The sequence below is a fragment of the Taudactylus pleione genome, unplaced genomic scaffold (assembly GCF_031769625.1).
Source record: "Taudactylus pleione unplaced genomic scaffold, aTauple2 ptg000009l, whole genome shotgun sequence".
In the NCBI taxonomy this organism is placed as follows: Eukaryota; Metazoa; Chordata; class Amphibia; order Anura; family Myobatrachidae; genus Taudactylus; species Taudactylus pleione.
This window is the reverse complement of record NW_028284412.1, coordinates 12,458,552-12,484,179: the sequence shown is the minus strand read 5'-3', so window position 1 is coordinate 12,484,179 and position 25,628 is coordinate 12,458,552. Positions and strand designations below refer to the sequence as shown.

At 43.5% G+C, this 25,628-nt stretch overlaps 1 protein-coding gene across 1 annotated transcript; it reads left to right on the top strand.

The window, feature by feature from the left end:
- The first annotated feature begins 14,582 nt into the window (after positions 1 to 14,582).
- Positions 14,583 to 25,144, top strand: TIMM8A (translocase of inner mitochondrial membrane 8A). The gene is made up of 2 exons (XM_088466785.1): positions 14,583 to 14,833; positions 24,685 to 25,144. The coding sequence occupies exons 1-2, from the start codon at positions 14,732 to 14,734 to the stop codon at positions 24,844 to 24,846; spliced, it is 264 nt and encodes an 87-aa protein (XP_088322911.1). The 5' UTR covers positions 14,583 to 14,731; the 3' UTR covers positions 24,847 to 25,144.
- Positions 25,145 to 25,628: the final 484 nt, after the last annotated feature.

Genomic DNA, 25,628 nt, shown 5'->3' with positions numbered 1-25,628 from the left:
TCGAAATCTGACAGGCCCACTTCCGGTTTGGACTTGTGCGAGCGTTCCCTGCAACCAAATTTGGAGATGAACGGTCGCAATTTTGCTTGCTCGTTAGCTAGAGGAGGGGTTGGGAGACTTTGGGGCGGAAGATTAGCTACGAGCGAACTTACGAGCGAGCGCTTGAATTTACATTTTCTCGCTCGTTCATCGAACGAGCGATCAGCCACTTGCGTACGGCTCTGAATCAGGCCCTTTATGTGGTCTCTAATCTGAGGTGCTGTTAAGTAACTCTAATGAACTTATCCTCTGCAGCAGAGGTAACTCTTGGTCTTCCTTTCTTGGGGCAGTGCTCATGAGAGCCAGTTTCATCAATGTGTTTGATGGTTTTTGCAACTGCACTTGAGGATATATTCAAAGTTCTTGAAATTTTCCGTAGCGACTGACCTTCATGTCTTAAAGTAATGATGGACTGTCGTTTCTCTTTACTGAATTGAGTGGTTAGTGCCATAATATGGATTACAACAGTAGTCAAATAGTGGTGTCCACTGTGTACTAACCCTACCTCTGCACAACACAACTGATGGTCTCAAACACATTAAGAAAGCAAGTAATTCCACAGATTGACTCTTGACAAGACACACCTGTTAATTCAAAACCATGACAGGAGACTACCTCATGAAGCTGAGTGAGAGAATGCCAAGAGTGTGCAAAGCAGTCATCCAAGCAAAAGGGGGCTACTTTGAGGAATCTAAAATATAAAACATATTTTGATTTGTTTAACACTTTTTTGTTTACAACATAACTCCATATGTGTTCTTTCATAGTTTTGATGTCTTCAGTATTAATCTACTATGTTAAAAATAATTTAAATAAACAAAAACCATTGAATGAAAAGGTGTGTCCAAACTTTTGACTGGTACTGTAAATATATTTATATATAATGAGTATATATGGTAATAACTTACCTTTGTTATCTCTCTTTCTTTGAAGTCCATAGGGTCCACAGGGTGACCTTGGGGTATAGCTGGATCTGGATCAATGGGCACCACACAGTTAAAGCTTTAGCTCCCAAGATGCACTGGGTCCATCCTCCTCTATACCACGCCCCGGAGCCACAGGCACCTCAGTTGGTAAGTAGCCGACGCCGGAGGAGGAAAAACAGAGAGAAGGAAGACTGGAACACTCGAGAATCACACTCACAGAAAGGGAGACGGAAAACCGGTGACCAATAACACAGCCTATATGAAGCCAGGTGCGTCAGAGCGGGTGCCCTGTGGACCCTATGGACTTCGAAAAAAGAGAGATAACAAAGGTAAATTCTTACCATATCTCTCATTTTCTTCATCGGGGTCCACAGGGTGACCTTGGGGATGTCCCAAAGCAGTCCAATTAAGGGTGGGGACACTCCTGTGCTGAGAGAAAACGGCATCCAAAGGAAGCATCCTGAGAGGCGAAGGTGTCAAAAGCATAGAACCTCTCTTCTGGATGGAAGACCACGTGGCCGCCTTACACAGCTGAACAACTGAGGCACCACGGTGAGCTGCCTACGAGGGGCCCACAGACCAAGTAGAATGAGCTTTAAGAGAAGCTGGAACAGGCAGGCCCGCCTGTGTGTAAGTCTCTGAAATAGTCATACGAAGCCATCTAGCCAAAGTTTGTTTGTTGGCTGGCCATCCCCTCTTGTGAAATCCAAAGAGTACAAATAAGGAATCTAATTTCTGAAGGGAACTGGTCCGGTCCACATAAATCCTGAGAGCACGGACCACATCCAAGGAGGCCTCACCAGCTGAGAGGTCTGGTGACTGAAAGGCAGGTACAATAATTTCCTGATTAATGTGGAAATTAGAAAGTACTTTAGGTAGGAACCCGGGCGAGTGTGAAGCACAGCCCTGTCCCGGTGAAATATCAGAAAGGGAGGACAACAAGAGAGCACCCCCAATTCTGATACCCTCCTGGCCGAAGCAATTTCCAGGAGAAAAAACAATTTAGCCATCAACCACTTGAGCTCTACTGAATCAAGCAGTTCAAAAGGAGGACCCTGGAGGGCCCAAAGAACAACTGCCAAATCCCAAGGTGCCAATGGGGGGACAAAGGGAGGCTGAATCCTGAGGGGACCTTGGAAAAAGGTGCGGATATCCGGTAGCGGAGCTATCCTTCACTGGAACCACACAGACAGTGCAGATACATGATAAAAGGAATTGGTAGAGACTGCGCTAGTTCTGTCACATATAAAATATGTGTTGAAATGCAGTTGCTGCTAATGGAATAATTTAGACTGGGGACATTACAAACCCCAAGGTATATATGTCAAGACAAGAAAACTATTCCCAGCGCAATCCTGCTCACACTTCAAACATGAAAAATATTGGTTATATCAAAAAACCATGTGGTTTACAGTAGATAAATATGATAAGTTAACAACTCCTATTCCAATTGCTTAAGGTAACTAATATGAAATGGAGTCAATATAATCATATAACAATAATTTATTGGCAAAACACTAGGGCCCTGATTCAGAGCCGCTCGCTCTGACCAGAGCGCTCGCTCTGAATCAGGGCCCTCCTCCATTAAAATGGAGCGTCCTCCTGGACACTCGTATAGCTGTGGGTCACCACCACAGCGTATATGAGCGTCTAAAAAGACGGACTTGCGAGGGAAACCCTGCGGTCGGGTTTCCCAGCCACAAGCCCTGGATTGATTTTGGCTCTATCAGAGCCAAAATCACTCCCACTGACATCACTAGTGATGTCAGTGGGGCCGGCTTCAGACGGTAGGCGTTCCCATGGGAACGCCTCCGTCTGACCGCCACGCCCCCGGCACGCTCACCAAAGGGGGCGTGCTGTCAGTCACCACCGACAGCACGCCCCCTTTGGTGTGAGACCCGGAGCGACAGCTTGGCTGTCGCAGTCCGGGTCTCGCACATGCGCACGACGGAGTTCCCTCCGTCGTGCGCATGCGCAGTGGGGACCATCGACCCACTTGCGAGCGTACTGCCGCTTGCGAGTGGGTCTGAATGACCCCCTAGGTTTGTAGAGATATATGGATACAGTAAAAACTAAAAAAGGCTGTAAATATTGCCTAGTTAAAAACACTTATACATATATTGTAATCAAGGTAATAGATATAGAGATGAAGATTATCTCATATACAAAAATGGGTATCGTCTTAGTAGTTTATTGCATTAGCAATAAATATGAATGCTGGTGATGCCTAATACCAGTATACACTACAAATAACAAATACAAACAAACAAAACAAGGGGACCTTATAGTCTCGTGGTTAGTGTCGCAATATTGGAAAAATGGTAACAAATATATCCAGATAAATCTAATGGATTGACCGTCCTCCAGAGAAAAAGGGAAGTACGCTCTTAGCGTTTTACTTTCCCCGTTTCAGTCAGTGAATCTGAGGCTATGTCCAGCCTTATCTGTGAGTCAAACCTGGCTCTAACAGGTACGGTACCTTCCGTCAGTAGGTAATGTAAACACTGCTCTGGTGCAGGGTTACTGTATTCTGATAACCATTTGCAGGTTGGTAAAACTGTAGCTATATTCAGCCTTAACCTGTGTGCCAAAATTGGCTATGACAGGTGCCTTCCGTCTGCGGGTAATGTAAACCCTGCTATACTGCGGTGCGAAATTCCTTACGTAGCTTGGGTATTTTGGTAAGTCCAAGGCTATGTCCAGCGTTAACCTGTGAGCCGGACTTGGCTCTGTCAGGTGCCCTCCGTCAGTGGGTAGTGCTAGCACCGCTGAACTGCAGTGCGGGATTCCTTACGTGACTTGGGTATCTGTGCACAATCGGAGTGGTCCGCTTTGGCGGTGTGTAGAGATGTCTGCCGGCAGACTTACCTGTTTCTCCATTACCTAGACGTACCGGTCTAAGGGGGTGGTGGTAGCGGGATCGATGTAGTCCTCCACCTCGACGTTTCACCTGATCACAGGCTTCCTCAGGAGTGCAGAGGTAATCGATCTCTCCCTCCGTCCACCTTTATATAGCGGTCTCCTATTTGTGACAGATAATTGTAATTCCACATTCGAACAACTCATCAGGATACTTGAGTTCTTATTTTAATTGCTGGATTTTTTCTTCTTTTCTGAGAGCGCTAACATGAGGGTTACCACTATAATATTTCAAGCAGGGCTTAAACCCCATTCTTGAACCAAAGACATAAGGACAACATATAACATAAAACATCCTGAACACAATATTAAATAGCACATGGAACTCAAAGGGTTATAAAATAAAAATGGAAAAAATACAAAAAATACAAACCCTATAAAGGATTATGAATAACAGCCAATAAATATAACTAAATGTAAAAAACTAACTAATGTGAGTCACTAACCCTCCACTCCAAAAGGAGGGTGGGGGGAGGGGGAGACTACAAAAAATTAGACATAAAAAATGAAATACAGAAAGAAAATGGAAAAAGAAACTGTAAAATAAATAAATATAAACAAATAGATAAACAAATAAATAAATGAATACCAAAGAGGTAAATAGAATAAAAAATAATAAATAAAAAAATAAAAAAAAAATAAAAAAATAATAACTCAACAAATAAAATTGTAAATAATGATATATGGTGATAAATCTTAATGAGGGTAAATAACCTAGGGAACCTAAAAGAATATTGATCCAATCTTAAGAAATTTTTAGGGTCATTCCTTAAGAAAAGGGGTAATTTCTAGGTCTATATTCAAACCTCTTGGATGTCTTGTTCCTAGGGTGTATATCATTTCAGCTTCTTTTTTTGTCAATGCTTTTTCTATTTTCGTTCCTCTCCAGTTTGCAGTTACTATTTTTAAACCTGTAAACTGAAGATCTGATGGGTCACTATTATGTTTCTCCAAAAAGTAAACAGGAATACTATGGTTGTCTTTCCGGTTATAGATATTACACAGATGTTCTTGAATTCTGGTGTGTAATTTCCTTTTGGTCATTCCCACATATTGTAGACCATAGGGGCAGGTTATTAAGTAAATAACCCCCCTTGTACTACACGTAATGAACTCCTTTATTTTATATTTATTTTAATTTGTAAAGGATGTTACTTCCTTAACCGGTTTTTGCGCTCTTCTTTTTTTAGTTTTTTTACATGCTGTGCATGACTCACACCTAAAGAATCCTTTCATATCTGGATTTAACCAGGTGCTACCTATTCCTCTATCCGTGTTCTTATTTTAGGTCTTGTAGTGACTTTTTACCAGAGTTAATTTTAGAGTTGGTGCTTTGTGATAAACTACCCTAGGATTTTTTGGTAGGATTTCTTTCAAATCATCATCAGCTAAAAGAATATGCCAATGTTTCCACAGGCTTCTTTCCAACAGATTACTCTGAGCTGAATACGTTGAAATTAATAGGGGTTGGTCTTGTATATTTTCTTGGCAATCTTTATAGAGCAGAAGGTCATTACGGTCCAGAGTTTCTACTGTCTTTCGTGCATCCTCTAACTTTTCCTTAGGATAATTCTGTTCCAGAAATTGTGTTTCCAAAATCTTGGATTGTTCTATGTAATCTTCCTTCCTCGAGCAGTTCCTTCTCATTCTTCTGAACTGCCCCCCTGGAATATTGGATATCCACTTCCGATGATGGCTACTTAAGGCATTTAGATAGCTATTACAATCTGTAGGTTTTGAATATGTCTTCGTTTCCAGTTTATTGTTATTAATAAAAATAGTTAGATCCAAAAAATTAATACTAGTGTTGCTGCTTTCCATGGTAAATTCTATATTAATTTTATTGTTGTTCAGTATATTGATGAAAGTTTTAAGTTCCTCTTCTGTACCCTTCCAGATGATAATGATATCATCTATATAGCGGGCCCATAATTTAAGGTTTTGTTTATATTTTTCATTCCCCCATATATTTTCTTGTTCCCACTGTGCCAAAAACAGGTTGGCATAGGATGGTGCAAACTTTGTGCCCATGGCTGTACCTCTTTTGAAGATAAAACTTATCGTTAAACCAAAAATAGTTATGCCTCAAAATGTAATCTATTGCTTCCATAATTAAATCTATTTGTGAGGTTATTAAAGCTGAATCATCTACTAATTTCTTCCTTACATTTTGGCATCCTATTGTATTGTCTATACACGTGTATAGTGATTTTATATCACACGTTACCAACAAAAAATCTTCTTCCCAAACGAAATTGTTCAAGATGTTTAGAATTTGCGTCATATCTCTCAAATACCCCTGCTGTTTGGTCACTACTGGTTGTAGGAATGTATCCACGTAGCCTGATATTTTGGCCATTACTGAACCTATGCCCGAAACTATAGGTCTTCCTGGCGGGTTCCTAGGGTCCTTATGGATCTTGGGGAGAAGATAATAGACAGGTATAATGGAATCTTTCGGATATAAATATTCATATTCCTTTTTGGAGACTATACCCTTTTCAAACCCTTTCTTCAACCATGGTATAAGAATTTCAGTATAGTCTTTGGTAGGGTCTTTGTGGAGATGTTCATAAGTTGTATCATCTTCCAGTTGTTTGTATGCTTCCTTTTCATATTCTTCCTTGTCCATTATAATGATGGCACCCCCCTTGTCCTCAGGTTTAATTATGATATTTTCAGTGTCACTTAGGGTTTTAATGGCCATTTTTTCTTTCTTAGTGGTATTCCAGATTTTCTTGTTGGTGATATTGTTTGGTATTTTCTGTATATCTTCTTCTACCAACCTTTGAAAAGAGTTGATTAGATATCCCTTTTCGTGATGGGGATAAAAAGTTGAACCTGTTTTTAAATCTGTGTGTTGAAAGTCTAGATTTGTCACTTCTTCCCCGATTTGGTTTTCCGTCTCGGTCTTGGTCCTATTTTTTTTTTTTATATTTTTTCAACGCCAGTTTTCTTATAAATTGATGTAAATCAATTACTGTGTCAAACTTCCTAAGGGTGTTAGTTGGAGCGAATTTCAATCCTTTTTGTAGTATCCTTACTTCCTCCTCTTGAAGTTGGTATTTGTTTAAGTTGACAATGCCCTTTGTATTTGTTTCTTTATTTCCTTTCCTTTTTTCTTTTTTCTGTTTTGCTTTGGTTCCTCCCCGTTTTCTTCGCTTGAAATGGAAATTCTTTTTCTTCTCTTGGGTCTGTCCTGTTCCCTGCAGTTTTTTGGCCATTTACCAATAGTACCAGTATTGGAGGTTCTACTCGTATTTTGAGCTAGTTCTATGAAGGCGTCCATAAAGGCTTCTGCTTCATCGTATACTTGACTGTCTTCTTGGTATTTACTTTGTTGATCTGCTTTTTCTTTGATCCAATTCATAAGAGTCCTAGCAGATAGATCTAATTCTGCTTGTTGGTCTTCTCGGCCTTGGTTGTAGCTATTTATGAGAGTATTCCGCTCAGGATAATAAGTTTCTCTTCCTTCATCTCCTCTAATAGTTGAATTCCTAAAATTGACAAATTGTCTAGGCGTTCTTCTATGTTCCCATTCATTTTTCTTTCTTACTTCCATCGATCTTACATCTTACATATATCTCTACAAACCTAGTGTTTTGTCAATAAATTATTGTTATATGATTATATTGACTCCATTTCATATTATTTACCTTAAGCAATTGGAATAGGAGTTGTTCAATTTAACTTATCATATTTATCTACTGTAAACCACATGGTTTTTTGATATAACCAATATTTTTCATGTTTGATGTGTGAGCAGGATTGCGCTGGGAATAGTGCAGATACATGGACTTTTAACGAGGCCAGGCATAGACCGAGGTCCAAACCAGACTGAAGGAATGCCAAAATCCTCAAAATACTCAACACGTGAGGGTCGTAATTTCTTGTGCTACACCACTGAAAATAGGTTGCCACACTCTGTGGTAGATCCTGGCTGAGGCAGGCTTGCGTGCCAGAAGCATCGTGCTGATGACCGAGCTAGAGAAGCCCTTGGACTTCAAGATGGATGTCTCAAGAGCCACGCCTTTAAAGACAGACGACCCAGATCCGGGTAAAGGCCTGAGACAACAGGTCCGGATATTGAGGCAGTAGGAATGGAGTGTCGATGTAGAGACTCCAAAGATCTGAGTATCAAGGACATCTGGGCCAAGCCGGTGCCACTAGCAGGATCGTGCTGCCGTCCTGCTTGAATTTCTCACTGAAGCAGGGATATTGGAGGAAACAGATACGCCAACTGGAAGGTCCACTTCAATGTCAGAGCGTACACCAAGTTTGCTTCAGCATCTCTTGTTCTGGACCCGTACACTGGTGACTTGTGATTGTGACCGGAGGCCATGAGGTCCACCTCCAACAGGCCCCATTTGTCCACAAAGAGTTGAAACACCTCTTGGTAAAGAGACCATTCCCCGGGATGCACGTCGTGACGGCTGAGGAAGTCCGCTTCCCAATTGAGGACTCCTGGAATGAACACTGCAAAAATGGCCGGAAGGTGACACTCTGCCCAAGACAGGATGCATGACACCTCCGTCATCACTGCCCGACTTCGAGAGCTCCCTTGATGGTTGATGTACCATGGTGGCATTATCAGACTGAACCTGCATGGATTTTCCTTAAAGAACGTGACTTGACAACTGGAAGGCCCTGTACACGGCCCAAAGTTTCAGATCAGGAGAATCGCTTCATCCGCTGTCCAACAGCCCTGAAGAGAATGTGGACCTGTCACTGCACCCCAACCCCGGAGACTGGCATCTGTTTTGAGAAAAACCCAGTCCGGGATCCAAAAGGGTCGACCCTTGGTGAGATGAGATGTCTGAAGCCACCAAGACAGAGACAGCACCACCATCTGAGTCCTGATCCGGTGTGGTAACCCGTTCCATTTGGATAGGATCAGCCCCTGCAGGGGCCTGGAATGGAACTGGGCATATTCCGCCATGTTGAATACGAACACCATGGATCCCAGAACCCGCATTGCCGAGAGAACCGACACCCAGCCGCTGTTCAGGCAACTGCGCACCCGCATTTGCAGAGAGATCTTTTCCGGGGTTAGAAAGATTCTCTGCTGATGAGAATCCAGTAGGGCTCCCAAATGCACCATCCTCTGTGATTGAACGAGTGAGGACTATTTCCAGTTTATCAGCCACACGTGCGCTTGCAAACAAGTGATTGTCAGGTGCAGTTGTTGCAGAAGTACCTCCGGAGAGCTTGCCAGCAATAGGAGGTCGTTGAGATATGGTAGAAGCTGTATACCCTGACTCCGCAGATGGGCCGCCATAATTTTGGTGAATACCCTTGGAGCCTTGGAGAGGCCAATGGGCAGTGCCCAAAACTGGAAGTGTTGCTGCAGTATAGCAAACCACAAATACTGCTGGTGGGAAGGCACTATGGGAACATTAATGTATGCGGCCTGGATGTCCAGTGATACCATGTAATCCCCAGGTTCCATAGCCAGAATGATGGATCGCAAAGTTTCCATCCTGAATTTGGGCACTCTGAGGAACTTGTTCAGAGATTTTAGGTTGAGGATAAGCCAATGAGACCCATTGGGTTTCTGAACCAAAAACAGAGTAGAGTAGTAAGCAGTCCCATGCTGAGAAAGCGGAACTTGAACAATTACCCCTGCTTTCAGCAAGGACTCTGTGGCTTCCTGAATCTGCAAGGCCTTGGTCTCGTCCAGAGGAGGGCTCATGCAGAAAAACTGGTGGGGAGGTCTGTGACGAAAGGAGAGGACGTACCCCTGAGAGACCACTTCTTTTACCCAAACATCTGTGGTGGTGTTGCACCAGTACTGGGCAAACTGAAGAAGTCGGCCTCCCACTCTGGGATCCCCCAGAGGAAGGCCCATCCCATCAGGCTGAGGATTTATCCTCCGGCTTGGAAGTAGGGCATCTGGTGCTCTAGGCCTGTTTCTTAGGCTTAGAGGTTGACTTGGCCACCAATTGCCTAGGGAAGACTGACCTTTGGGACCGAAATGCAGAGGTCCTAGTCTTTTAAGGTGCAGCCACCGATGGCAGAAAAGCTGACTTAGACTTTGCCAGGGTGTCTACAATTTTGTCCAGGTCTGGGCCAAACAATATCTCCCCATTGAAGGGCAAGGCCTCCACGCCCTTTTTTTTATCAGCATCCGCCCTCCAGAAGCGTAACAACAAAGAGCGGCGAGCAGACACGGCTGCGGTCGAGACTCTGGAAGTCAGTAGACTGGCATCCAAAGCCGCCTCACCAATATAGGCAGCTGCATCTCTCATTTGGCCCACTAAAGATCTTTCAGCCTCAGGAGCCTCCTCAGGGAAAGTATCCTCCAGCACATTGGCCCAGCTCTCAATGGCCTTAGCTACACATGAGATAACCATGGACGGACGGGCCACAGCCCCTGAGAGAGAATAAATCGATTTCAGGCATGTGTCCATTTTCCTGTCCATGTAATCTTTCAGGGATGAAATGGAAGGCATAGGCAGTGTAGCGCTCTTAATTAGGCGAGTAACATGAGAATCTACCGTAGGTGGTGATTCCCACTTCTTGCAATGACTAGCCGGGAACGGATAATTGGAAGCCAAACGCTTTTGCGGTTGAAGCCTCTTACTAGGCGATTGCCAGGCCTCCGCCATGTGGTCTGTCAGCTGGTCAGAGGGAAAACTGCCGAAGTCACTTTTGCCTGTTTAAATTCAGGGTATTTTTATTTAGGGGCAGGGATGTCATCCTCTATATCAAGAATGGATCGAACCGCCCTAACTAATGCTGGTACATTAATAGATGATTTAGGTTCCACCTCCCGGGCAGTGGAATCCGAATTAGACCCCTTGGGCATTTCCCCATCATCCGATGACACGTCCGTGTCCGAAAGATGTGTAGATTGGGATGACATTACAGGGCATTTGGATGTCTTCTGAGGGTCTCTGCTCCGTAGCATGGGCTGAAAGGCCGTAGATGAGGCCGCCAAACTCTGGACTGAGCTTGAAAACACATCCACCCAAGGTGGTTGTCCAGCTTGCGGAATTCCCTGAAAGGGAATGACAGACTGTTGAGGTACAGGAGGAGACGGCATATAGAGCGGCAACCCCTGATAGGGAGTAACAGTCTGAGACCCAGGAGTAGACTGCATTAATTGCGGGATACCCTGAGAGGGGAGGATGGCTGTTTGTGGTAACCCCATATGGGGCAAAATGGCCGGGACCGCCAGGCAATTTGCAATGGAGGCCAGCACCTGAGAGAAGACTGCCCAATGGAGGGTCCTGTCCCATTGTTGCAGGGACCAGGCAACTGATAGCACTTCACACATAGTCCATCCTGAGATAATTCCTCCTTACCAACCCCTGCAGCGCAGCGCCTACAGGAGAGCAGAGTGGTTGCAGTGGAGCGCTCAGCCTCCTTGTCAGACATTGCAGACTATATATATATATATGGTCAAAGAAGGAGAAGAATGGTGCGCACCACAGTCATAATACAGTCAATCATTTCTACTAGTAATAACCCCCTTTGCCGTTACATATTAGCATCATATATGTAAAGGCGAAGTGGATTATTACTAGTAGAAATGATTGACTGTATTATGTAAATCAGTATATGCAAAGTGTCTAGCGCTATAAAGAGGGCCTGATGCCCAGTCTAGCCACACCCACTGACGAAGTCCTTGTTGACGTAACGCGTTTGGGGCGTGGTCTGAGTGAGGGGCCTGGAGCCGGGTTACGAGCACCGCTAAACACTGACACGCTGCGGTGCTAGTCAAATCCTGCTGTGTACATCTAAGCAGCCGGCGCTACTCCTGGGCTCCGTGGACTCCTATGATGATGTTATCTGTATTGTGATTACTGGAAACTTAGATGTAAGTCTTTTATGTGTGCTGTAATTAAAAATAATGTTATCATACTGACTGTGGTGCGCACCGCTCTTCTCCTTCTTTGACCAGAAATTTCCACAAATTAACTCTTGTGGAGGAGTTTTGGGAGAACAACCAGTTCTGCAAACAGTGAATATATAAAGAGGACGCTCACTACATTATTAATTGGGACTACTACTCTGCGCGTGGTGATATACTTTTATAACGTTTATATATACATATATATATATATATATATGGTAAATCTGGAAGCGCCCCACTGGGAACCCACAAGTATGCAACACACAGGTACAACAATATGGCACCGTGTAGCACACAACTGTATGTGACAGACCTCACAAATACTTGAATTTACATATGTGAGTCACAGAAACCACCCTACACACACCTGTCAGGGCTGTAGGAAAGGAGGGGGATAGGTATAGACAGGATCAGAAAAAAGACACAGTCAGCACTAGCATAAGTCACATACAATGCAGAAGTACTTACTGCACCTAGGCACTACAATCAACCTGCCCAGATTCAGTGTCTGGGAGGGCTATAGCGCTGTATACACTGACCCCTGGTGGTCTAGTGGACATATGGGGTATGGGGGGGCCCGCCGCCACTGCGAGCACCTCTGGTGTGTCCTCAACAACCAGAGGCAACAGACTGCTTGAACACACGAATCACTGCAAGCGGTGATCCGCGATCTTACCTGTCTCCGTAGATCTGGCAGCAGTCCGGGGAGTCCGCAGAGTCCGGCTAGCACAGACTCTGGGGTCCCGCCGAGATCCCCAGAGCTGTACTGGCGTTGTGGCACCGGCGGAGAGATGGAGCGGGAGCGCGGACGTCCAATGGACAGTCCGTCGCTGCTTGCAATGAAGAGTTTAAAGTAAAAATAAACTAAAACTCATAAAATAAAAATTTCAGTTTAGGGGCTGCTAATCAGCCCTCCCTGCGTAAACAGTGACCCGACTCCGGCCGGGCACCAACTCAAACTGAGGCATAGTTGCCTACCTTTGGCTTCTCCTTCCCGGGAAAAGCCTTGGTAGGAGAAGCAGGTGGGCTGTGATGGGGGCGGGACCTGATGGTTTGAGTCATTAAGCCCCACCCCCTTCGTGGCAAATTGCCGCGATTGGATTAAATTTAAATAGGGGGCGGTGCTAAATAATGCAATTCGCTGATAATCACATCATTAAGCCCCGCCCCCTACACGGGGACCCGTGATCGCCGTGGAAATTCTCCTCATTCTGCCCACTTCACTAGGAAGTGAGCAGAATGCAGGGGAAGTGCCTACCCTTCTGGGGGTGCGGGGAGTTACCCGAAAAATTGGGAGCCTCCCACGAAAACCAGGAGGGTAGGCATGTATGAACTGAGGTGTCTGTGGCTCGGGGGCGGGGTATAGAGGAGGATGGACCCAGTGCATCCTAGGAGCTAAAGCTTAACTGCATGGTGCCCATGGACCCAGATCCAGCTATACCCCAAGTCACCCTGTGGTCCCCTATTGGACCAACGAATATATATATATATATATATATATAGTGTGTCCAGCAAAACCTACTGTCATTAATGCAGTTATTACAGTAGGTGTCCTACATCACATTATATATATATATATATACTATATATATATATATATATATATATATAGCCCGTTATATCAATAAAACTCTATCCCTAACCTGGCCTCTCACACAGCAGCACAGTCTCCCTCCGTTCCTCATTCTTGTGTGCTGGGGCTGGTGCCGGGCTGGCTGGGCCTAGGCTGCCGCATGCCTGCAGTGTTGCTGATGCAGGGCGGACCGATGGCCATCCCTAGTACGGGTGCCCAGAGGGAGCTGTGCTACGTGACGTCACACGGTGCTCTCCTGGGAGATGTTTTGCAGAGGCTCAGTAATGGAGCCCAGCGCCAGTATTAGCGTTATCAGTGGCCTGAGAACCGTGCTGCAGAGCCTCTGTTAAACATATCACTAGAGAAGTCTGTCTTAGTCAGGGGCGGATCCCGGGGGGCCTAGCGGTAAATCCGGCCCTGGCAGTATGCGCTGTTAAATAATTTTGCATCCTAATCAGATGTGCTGATATATATGCAAGGTACTATCTGCCGATGCACTATGCGATATGTCGTTCGTCGACTAATTGAACAATACATTGCATAGTGTGTACCCAGCATTACCGGACAGCCAGGGGCGGGGCTAAGCTCCATGCTGTCTGGAAAAAGAAAAAACATCAGGTCACAGTCTGCCTTCGATGGCAGAGAACCACCTGATCTCTGCCATTGGTGGCAAAATCATCGGTAATCATTGATGGTTGTTAACGATTGATGGTCGAACGCCATCCCTACACCAGAGCCGTGAACTAGAGCAGTAACGGAAATTATAAACTGCTTGTAACCAAAAACTAGCACATTCTCTGTTCATCAAACTGTTCAGACACGGGAACCACAAATACCATGTGGCATATTCAATTGGGAGCAAGGTTTTCACCGCAAATAAAATGCAGACCTCGTCCCAATTTTGGATTACCGCGGGTATGCGCGCAGCGGTATTCAAGTCAGGTGTGGAATTTTTGATATTCTTGCGCCTACTGAATCCACCTCCCCATATGTCTGGATCCAAAAACTAGAGCTGTACCTGCAATTACCAAATGAATAGAGAAAGGTAGCACTGTATCAGTCAAAACTGCTTCAATCCAGGTCACAGTATGTGGAGCACAGGTTTGTACGAGCTCTCCACAAAAGCACTATATAGCAGTATTCATTACATGTAATCAAACTAAAAATACACCACGTGTATATACATTAAAATAATATCCGAAACAGGCAACGATTTCACATTATTTCCTTTGCATGATGATACCACATAAAGTGGGAGCACCAAGATGGCCGCCGTGTGCCGTTTCCTGTGACACTGGAGAGTACCAAGATGGCGGCATCTGCCTAATAGCGCAATGTGAGGTGAGAGCGTCCTGTTCCGGAGCATGGTGAAGGCCACTGAACCTCTGCTTGGCCTGGGTGCTGCTGCTGTACAAGATGGAGGCTGCCGCAGATCCTGAGCTACAGAGATTCATTGAAGTACAGACTCAAAAACAGCGATTTCAAAGCTTGGTCCATCAGCTCACCGAGCTCTGCTGGGTACGTAGCTCTTCAATATCTTATTACACATACATAGTTACACTTCCATGCCTGTGTGCAGGGCTGTTGCAGCGATTCTTACGCCTGGTATGCATTTGGATATACAGTATACCACAGAACGGGACCCTGTGATGCCCTTGGTGGGCGGCGTGCCCTTCTAATTATTACATTGTTTCTGGACATGATCCATTGTCCTGCAGTCTCCTTACTATATGATAACGGGGACATCTAGGGCAACAAGTCCTCCATACTTCCAGTTTTCTTTTACACTATGTATATATGGCCAGTGCTGGGCAAATAACGTTACAAGGGGGTAATTTGTCTTATCTACAGTAAGTGCCTTTGGGCAAACCACGGTCTCTCTAACCTGATACTTGCATGAACAGAAGTGGGCAATGGTGACTAAGCAGCATTGGAGGCAGGTTCTGCATGAGAACACACAGGTTTTTCTTTTGTTCTAAAGGTGGTCTTATGGTGCATACACACGGAATGATTTAAATGCACGATATTAACGATATCGTTCATTATTAGGTGGCCAAAGACCTGCGAAGCACGGGCATGTATGGACGAAAGTGATATCGTCCATCGCCTGTGCATGCAGGCCAACCTGGCGATATCGACCAGGTTACTACAATGATTGCGTGTCGCTATAGTCGGTGAGTTGGTGGTGTGCTGGATGATCGATATCGATCATCCAGCACCCCCAGGAGGGTGCATGATGATCAGACAGCAATATCTGATTGCTCCGGGTGTATGCACCATTACCTTGGCTCACAACTTTCTAGGCACAAATTGCAGGTGTGTGTATATTTATAAATATTGTAATTAGAAGGTAGCCTAAAGCTGGCCATGGACTGCATGATAGTGCAGATGACAGGCAGAGCACCCGGCGCCATCATTGTTTAACAGCATGGTGTTGTTAGGATAGGTTTGATAGCCAAACTAATGCTGCCCATCCACTAGGCGATTAAACCCAGTGATGGAGCGATAACGACGGTCGTTATCGCTCCATTGCTTGGTAATCGGCCGCAAATCGGGCAGCAAAAGGTTAAAAATGACCAGCGATGCGCGTGCCCACTGGTAGTTTTTAACATCAATCATCGTCCGAACATGACGGTCAACCTGACGACCGGCGTCAGGTTGCCATGTTCGGGGATGATTGATCTGCATACACTGAACGTTCAGTGTATGCAGTTCACCCCGCGGGAGACGACGGCGTCGTAATTGTGCCGTTGTCTCCTGCATCGTTAAGTGGATGGGCAGCTTAAGCGATTCAGACCGTTGTTCAGCCGAATCGTTCAAAACAGTCTTCGGCCCGTATTAAATTAGTTTTGCCTCCGAGAAAAAAGTTACGCCTGCCCGACTTTTCATCTACATAGCGTGTTTTGGATGCGGAAACTTAACGTGCGCGTCCCCGCTTTTCACCAAATTCAATTACTAACCAGGCTAAAACGGCAAGCGGCGAATGCAGAACAGGCGAAATGTAATGTCAGAATAGGGGACATCAGTCTGAACCACCCAAAAAGATGCATTAACATTGGGGATCAATGTAGAAGTGTTCCAATAGCCCTAATAAAACAAATTGGGGTACTGAAGATGTTTAAAATCCTTGTTATTAGCGTCATTGTAAAAGTGGGGAAGAATGGTATTAAGAAATATTTTTGGGTGAAAATAAGTAGTCCAGTCAAATTTGGAGTACTTGAAAATGGGTGCTAGCATATTTTAATTCTCTAAAGTGAAGTTTAAAATAACTTGAAAAACACACCTGTTACAAGCACCTGCAATGCCAAAAACACCTGACCCAACCTTGCAGACCCCTAAGTGCTAGTTTTTATGCTTGTCCCCCCCCCCCCCCCCCCCACTTTGTACTTTTTCGATCCCCAAAAGTACTTTTTTTGTGTGTTAACTTTTTCCCCAGGATTTTTTGACACAGGTGTCCTGTGGGGGACTGTCCCAAGGGTTCAGAGTGGTTTCCCCATGTTTGCACCCCAAAATAAAAATGTTGCACTTCTGTTCACCTGCTTTTCTTAGGCGAATCTTTTTCTGCGTAGGCGAAAACCATCTGGAACTGAATTTGGGGATAAGTTCTAACCATGCGAAAAGCCCCGATCCGCGATACTTTTCTGCGGAAAACGGCTTTTCGCTTCTAATTGAATACGGCCCATCATCGGCTAATCTTAACCAAGTGTATAGCCAGCTTCAGAAACCTATCATGCCATGTCGACCAACAAAATGACCGCTGGCACCAAGAAACCCCTTATGTCGTCCCTACTCTGTTCTTGATAAATAATCCAACACTGGGTTATGTTCTCAGTAGCGGCGTTCAATTCTCCCAATGCCAGCACTACCCAAAGATTTCCAAAAATTGAAAACTGAGGTACTAGCTATATGTAAATTTTGGAGCCTGCTCAGTAGTACAGCTGGTTTAAATATAAATCTATAAATATAAATCTGGACAGCACAGACGATGTAATGGTTAGCGTTACCGCCTCACAGCACTGAGGTCGTGGGTTCGATTCCCACCACGGCCCTAATTGTGTGGAGTTTGTATATTCTCCCTGTGCTTGCGTGGGTTTCCTCCGGGTACTCCGGTTTCCTCCCACACTCCAAAAATATACTGGTAGGTTAATTGGCTCCAAAAAAACATAAAAGTTAACCCTAGTGTGTGTGAGCATGTGATAGGGAATATAGATTGTAAGCTCCACTGGGGCAGGGACTGATGTGAATGGCCAAATATTCTCTGTAAAGCGCTGCGGAATGTGTGCGCTATATAAATAAATAATAAATAAATAATTATTTGATTCCCCCAAACTCACCAATGTACTAATAAACATCAACTTATTTTTAAAATCCGGTGGTTTTAATTTGTTATGCAAAATCGCTTTTATTTCCTTTAATTTCAGTAGGCAATGTATTTCCATGGAACAGAAAGCCCGTTAAACTTTTACCTGCCAACATTGCACAAGTGGAACTTCAGCTTTGTGAAGCTGTAACTGTTGAAATATTTGTTTAAGCCACTGGACATCTGAAATGCGTTGTGTAGAAGGCATGTTGCAATGGGAAGTAGTTGGAATCCTGGAGGTCAGAATTCTGGTGCTGGAATCCCAACTGCTTACATCCCGACGGTAAATATTATGGTTAGACACTAGGGTGAGGGTTAGGCTGGGGAGGGGACCAGGGTCAGGCAGCTGGGGACGATACTAGGGTCAGCATACATACCTAATCCTATCGGGAGTGTGATTGTCGGGATGCCGCTGTCTGTATTCTGACTACGGGGATCCTGTACCCAACCCGTTGTGAAGTACTATTGCATAATGTTGGGTAGTTTTCAATGTGCTGCTTGTTGAAATGTCATAAAAAAAATAGTTCATATACTAGCATTAGCTCCAACTGTGCACGTAGAATTCTAATTGGTTTCCCATGCCTGTGATAGTTATATTGTGTAGTGTTTGTCACACATTTGAATGTTTAACACATTGTTTTTATCTTGCTTAGTATTCCACATGTCTATCTTTGAATGCTAATGTTCCACATGTGGAACATATGTCTTTCTTAAGCCGCGTATCCACTATGCGATGCTTCTGAGCGATTGCACTATTACAACATCGTAATTGTGCAATCGCTCAGTAATTGGGCACTATTATGTCGAAAACGACCAGCAATGCGCGCTCCCACTGGTCGTTTCCGACATTAATTATCTACTGAACATGCAGGCCAATCTGCCGATAACGACAGATTTCCCGTGTCCAGAGATGATTGATGTCCCTACACTGAACGATCAATCGTTCAGTGTAGGCACTGCAGGGGGATGGGGAACGACAGTACGATTACGATGTCGTAATCGTACTGTCGTGACGGTGTCTGCTAGTGGATGCGCAGCTTTACATAGTGGCACCAAATGTTGCCTACAACCTTAGAATCAATCCAAATTCACCGTATTAAACTTTCAAAGCCATCTGAAGAGTGGTTCATGGTGCTGCAGGTAAAAGGATAAAATACAATGGGGGAGGATAAAGGATAAAATAGAATGGGGGAGATGTATCAAGCATTGGAGAGAACTTGCCCAAAGCAACCAATCAGCTTCTGTCATTTTATAGACTGTGCTAGGTAAATGACAGAAGCTCATAGACTGTGCTAGGTAAATGAGAGCTCATAGACTCTGCTACTGTAGATAAATGAGAGAAGCTCATAGACTGTGCTAGGTAAATGACAGAAGCTCATAGACTCTGCTACTGTAGATAAATGACAGAAGCTCATAGACTGTGCTAGGTAAATGAGAGCTCATAGACTCTGCTACTGTAGATAAATGAGAGAAGCTCATAGACTGTGCTTGGTAAATGAGAGAAGCTCATAGACTGTGCTAGGTAAATGACAGAAGCTCATAGACTGTGCTAGGTAAATGACAGAAGCTCATAGACTGTGCTAGGTAAATGACAGAAGCTCATAGACTGTGCTAGGTAAATGACAGGAGCTCATAGACTGTGCTAGGTAAATGACAGAAGCTCATAGACTGTGCTAGGTAAATGACAGAAGCTCATAGACTGTGCTAGGTAAATGACAGGAGCTCATAGACTGTGCTAGGTAAATGACAGAAGCTCATAGACTGTGCTAGGTAAATGACAGGAGCTCATAGACTGTGCTAGGTAAATGACAGGAGCTCATAGACTGTGCTAGGTAAATGACAGAAGCTCATAGACTGCTAGGTAAATGACAGAAGCTCATAGACTGTGCTAGGTAAATGACAGAAGCTCATAGACTGTGCTAGGTAAATGACAGAAGCTCATAGACTGTGCTAGGTAAATGACAGAAGCTCATAGACTGTGCTAGGTAAATGACAGAAGCTCATAGACTGTGCTAGGTAAATGACAGGAGCTCATAGACTGTGCTAGGTAAATGACAGGAGCTCATAGACTGTGCTAGGTAAATGACAGAAGCTCATAGACTGTGCTAGGTAAATGACAGGAGCTCATAGACTGTGCTAGGTAAATGACAGAAGCTCATAGACTGTGCTAGGTAAATGACAGAAGCTCATAGACTGTGCTAGGTAAATGACAGAAGCTCATAGACTCTGCTAGGTAAATGACAGAAGCTCATAGACTGTGCTAGGTAAATGAGAGAAGCGGATTTGTTGCTTTGGACAGCTTCTCCACTTTATTACTCTCTAAAGCAATGGTTCCCAAACTGTGTTCCGTGGCACCCTGGGGTGCCTCGGGACACTTGCAGGGGTGCCTCAGGTTGGTGGTCTAGCACCAACTCAAATTATTTATTCAATTTTAATGTAAATATGTGGACAAACAGAAGCGCAAACCTGTCCATCACCACATAACTGAGCCTAAGGATGACAGGTAAGCGCAATTTACTTAATCATTTCTTTTTCTGAATTTCTCAATAACAAATTTTTGGCTTAGGGGTGCCATGAAAACAATGCTGATACTGTAGGGTGCCATGATTCAAAAGAGTTTGGGAACCACTGCTCTAAGGTTTGATACATCTCCCCTCATGTCGATATAAAAGCTCAGGCAATCACTAACATGCGACAACAGAGCATATTCTCATTTATTTAATTTGCAATGCGTTTCTATGCCCATTCATATTGGGGTGTAGTTTTTAGCAAGATTGTAGTCTTGCATAATTCCTGTGTAAAATAAAACACTGTCATCATTTGGAGATCACACACTTAACAAATGTTTGGTGCCAGAATTTAATAAGGCATCAAATGTTTGGATTATTAATCATTCATGAGGAGACGCCTCACTTGCGTTTCACAATTTTTGTTGTGGAGTCCACAGTCTGTGCTTGTGTATGTTATGAGACCTTGTCATGGGATGGGTACAGGATGCCGGTGGTCAAAATCCCGACGTCGGCATCCCGACAGGGTCAGGATACCGACACCTGTTGGTAGGTATCCTAACCCTCTCCCTCTCCCTACCCTAACTCCCTCTAGTGCCTACCCCTAACCCTCCGAACCCCGCATGCGCACGGCATCTATTCAAGCCTTGGAAGAACGGCAGCGGCCAGGCTGTTTTAGCAGGGCGCCGCTAAAAGGGGCAGGGTGCATTTTTCCCTTTCAAAATGGGACGCGGCGCCCTGCTAAAACAGCCTGGCGTGAACACTAGTTATGTAAGGGCTCTGCTTCTACCTTTAGTACGCTGCAACTTCCTCATGTTTTGTCCTTCTTCAAGGCATTGCTTATTCCACCCAGGGTAACCTATGTAGTGTGCCAAAATGGCTGCCCTGCCTGGTGCCTTTCCTGGGTTGGTTATGTAACCTTTGCAATGTATTACCCAAATGGCTGCAATAACTCTGTTGTTCGGTTTGCTTTCTTCTTGCTGTAATTCTAAGGGGTATATTTACTAAATTTCCATTTTGGAAATTGTGGTGTATTTGAATTCGATTTTCATTTGATTTTACACATCAGTGATTTACTAAAGGTAAAATTTAATATAAAGGCTAATCCCTCTCAAAATCTAATATCGTTAAAACATTGGTTCTTTTACATAAAGGAACATAGGATCCCCTGATTTATGAACATTCAAATAGAAAATCGAACACAAACCTCCTAAAATAATAGGCTAATAGCAGACAGGCGATTTAAGCATCTAAACAGCATTCTATTCCCTAACCCTTCATTATGCTGACTATAAAAGTAGAGATGACGGGTGATGTTTGGTGCGCAGCCTTTACTCATAGAGATTGACAGTCAGGCAACATTTCTGCTATTGACAGCCGGGTGGGTACAGAAGCACAGACGTGTCGTGGCTGTTTTTGGGGTACGTCGCTGGGTGTGTCTGCGACTCCATACTCAAGCAGTGTCCTCCGGCATCTCTGTTCAGGCTGCCATGCTGCGTATACATTAATTTAATTGAGCTGATGATTATTGAATGATGTGCGTTTGCGCTGGGAATGTGTACGCAGTAGCTGTGCCTTTTGTGATTGCTTTGCTGGGGGTCTCTCTGTTTTTTCAGGACTACTGTTTTTAAAAAAATAATAATTATGCACATCCTCAACGTGCACAATCGCAGCTGCAATCGCCATAGCGTCTGTCAATGAATCAGGCCAGATATTAATAATACTGTACAGGTTCTATGTGATGGGTACACATTACATGATCGATTTTAAAAGAAATCAAGAAACACTTGAGGATTTGCACACATCTCTTATAAAAAGGGACCCAAACGTGTGGTTTACGTTGGCTGTAGGAATTATGGGCCTCATTCAGAGATGGACACAGTGCACGTCAATCCTGCGTCTTTGGGTTCCCCAACCCCCAAACAATGACAGGCTTAGGGGGCACTATGTGGGATGACGCAGAACCCATTCTGCACATGCACAGAATGGGTTCTGTGTATGTGCAGGCGCCCCACCATTAGAGATGTCCGCAAACCAGAATTACAGGAACCATAGCAGCTGCTTGTATGTGATATGTTTTGTCCAATAGGAATGCATAAGGAAGTGTTTGTGGATTTTTAATTCGACTTTATAGGTGAATTTTATGTTTTGAATTTGAAATGGACATTCAACAGAACAAGAAACCACTAGTCAAAATCGACAAACATCGAATTAGATTATAAAAATCGATTTCAAAATCGAATTTTAGTAAATGTGGGATTTTGACAGTGTAAACAAATGTTGATTTGATTCTATTTCAGATGAGTTAAATCGAACATAAAATCGAATGCAAAATTAAAGTTTCATAAATATACCCCTAAACTTCTGTGCTATGCTTGTAAAGCGACTTTGAGTCCTGGTGGAGAAAAGTACTATATAAATAAGATTATTATTATTATTATTATTAATACAGTAAGCAAAGAAAACAAAGAAACTGTTTAATATTCTGAAAATAAAAGTCCTACAGTAGTTTCTTGGTTTCTTTCCTTATCGTATTAATCGTACCCTACATTTTGCCACAGCCATACTTGATGCAGACTGTTTTGTGACTCATCCTGTATATGATTAAAAAAATATTCTGAAAATGGATATGTTGTGCCTGCTTTGTCAATGCTAAACATGCTTTTTGCCATGCAAATATATTCACCGACATCAAATCCAGTTGGTTCTAATAACCTCTACCCTGCTTATGTCTGGGCAATAAATGAAAGAGATCGTGTTTTACATTTATTTATATAACACTCACAACATATGTGATATGCAGTGTTACTGGCTGTTGGGAGTCTGATCAAAATTCTGAATTAATCTAATAGACATGAAGATGTGAATGTATAAAATATGAGACCAAAGATAAATTTGCTTGTATTATTTTGTGGCAACCACAGAAGGCTGTTGAACACCTAACAATACATCAGGGCTATGTCCCAGATGGGACCCGCAGTATACAAAAAGTAGAAAATATGTGCTTCCCATAACACTTACATAGAAAAACCTAATTCCTCCTAAATATACCTACTATACTCGCTATTAGTAGTGATCAGACACATGTTAACAAATAGGGAGATGTATTTCCACCCACACACTGAATAAAAATGTTTGTCATGCAGGAAATAAGTATTGGCTCAACAAATCAACTTTTACTTAGATCAGAGAGTATTAATATCCATGAAGAGGTGCAGGCAGAACTGGAATGAGGGGACATTGTGCATGTTCTGTCACCCCTTTTGTCTACTAGCATTTACTTTGGTACAGTGACATAGTGCAATGTTTGTGTCTCTTTGTAGATGTCATTGAACTTTCTTAAATTTTTATGTCCTTCACAGTAAAATTAATGCATCACAAAAATAAAAACTAAGTGTGTCTTTTATTAAAGTTGAAAGTTTAAGGGGCCCATTCATCATTTCTTAAAGTAGGAGAAAATATTAATTTTCACATACTTTTGTAGGAATGAGGTATTGGGGTACTATTTATACCTTATACTTACCTTGCAGTCCCAATCTGGTCCACAGTCCCAATACACTAGTATGGGGACCTTCATTCATCAAAGTACGAAAAGTTTTATGACTGGGAACCTACAACATCTTCGGGAGGAGGTCCATGCTACAAAGAGGGATTCCTTAGTATCTTGCACCAACTGCAGGAGTGTAAAATTCAGCCGCTGGATTCAGTTGTGTTAAGGTCCCCATAACCTACCTCCAGACGCTTGGGTCATGGGCATCGGTGAAATCCAACATGTTGTATTTCCCTGATTTGCAGATCCCGACTCAAATTCAGCAAATCGGGGATTTTACCATGAAGAATTTCACCGATTCACTGACTGATCAGCTATCGTCTATGGTTAGCATTTCCAATTGGCGCTTCCGGTCCGATTGTGGAATTGGTGAAAGGGCCGCCTGATGTATGGAGCCCTTAGGGGATCATGGCGACTGTTGTTGTGCTAAGCAATTGTCCTAGCACTGGAGCAATAAAGAATTGCTTTGGAACTATTGTATCTGCTGCCGCAACTTGCATGATACATAGTTTTCAGTCTTTAGAGACATATTGATGAACATGCCCCTAAGTATCCCTGCAGTTTAAGAAAGACTTAATGCAGGAAATATTAAGTATATTTTGAATGGATTTTGTATTCAACACATATAGGGGGGAATTCAATTGATTTCGTCCGTGGCTGGTGGTGCCGGGTGCCCGATAGAGCAATTCAGGCGAACAGAAATGTGCGACAGATTGGGCACCCAAAGCAGGACTGTAGACTGGATTAGCCGATTTACGTGGCTAAACCCTCTTGATTTGGGCGTGATATGCATGGTGCCCAAAAACAAATATCGCACCTCGATCTCCTGTCATTTTAGACGAGATAGGATGCGACATATCAATTGAAACGCCCCCTAAATGCACAATTCTCTAATGTGAAGCTACTTACAAAAATATCCAGTTTGAATTACATCTAAATTATTTGTTTTCAGGATAAATGTATGGATAAGCCAGGACCAAAGTTGGATTCTCGATGTGAAGGCTGCTTTGTGAACTGTGTGGAGAGATTCATAGACACAAGCCAATTCATCCTGAACCGACTCGAGGAAACTCAGAAAACCAAGGCATCTTTTTCAGAAAGCCTTACTGACTGAAGAGTGATTATTCTGTTCAACTGAGGGCATTCAACATTTCTGTTTTTCAGTGGTGTTTTTACTCTATAGTATACACTATTCCCAGAGACCTGCCTTCTCTGAGTGCCTGAGTCTGTAGACTGATTTCTCTATCACCAGGACAAGACCTCTTCAAACCTTTCCAACTGGAGTTAAAACTTCTACTCTATCAAAGGATGTCAGGAAGCTGGGACACAATGCACTGATGTTGGGGGACATGACTAGATTTTTATTAATTCGTTATTGACAATGCAATAAATGGAAATGTGCATGTATAGTACACACATTGTTTTATTTTTTTCAATGTATGGCCACAATTATGTTTTACTAGACAGCACTACAGATAGGCTTATAATCACACACATTTTGACATATTGTCATACAAGGTGATGAGTAAAGGTAACATCAAATTTGTCAAAATAAATGTAGGATGTAATTTCACACCCACTGGAGGTTACGTACAAGCCCACTCGATGCACAGGATACCTTGGTTGTACATCTGCTAGCTTAGTCAGCTTGGTGCACACTGTGCAAAAGAGCAACGGTTATATCAAAGTCCAACGCATTGCTTTAGAACCACCTCCATCCATTACATATATGTTATCATTTTTTCTGCTAAAATACTGCTTGGTTTAGCCTCGTGTGTGGCTTAAATGAACCATTAGTGGTGTGACATAGAGACAAAGTCCTTATATATGGCACTTTTGTGTGAATAAAATATAGATTAATGTTGGTAAGTGTGCCGGCGCTGAATGTGTCCTGAT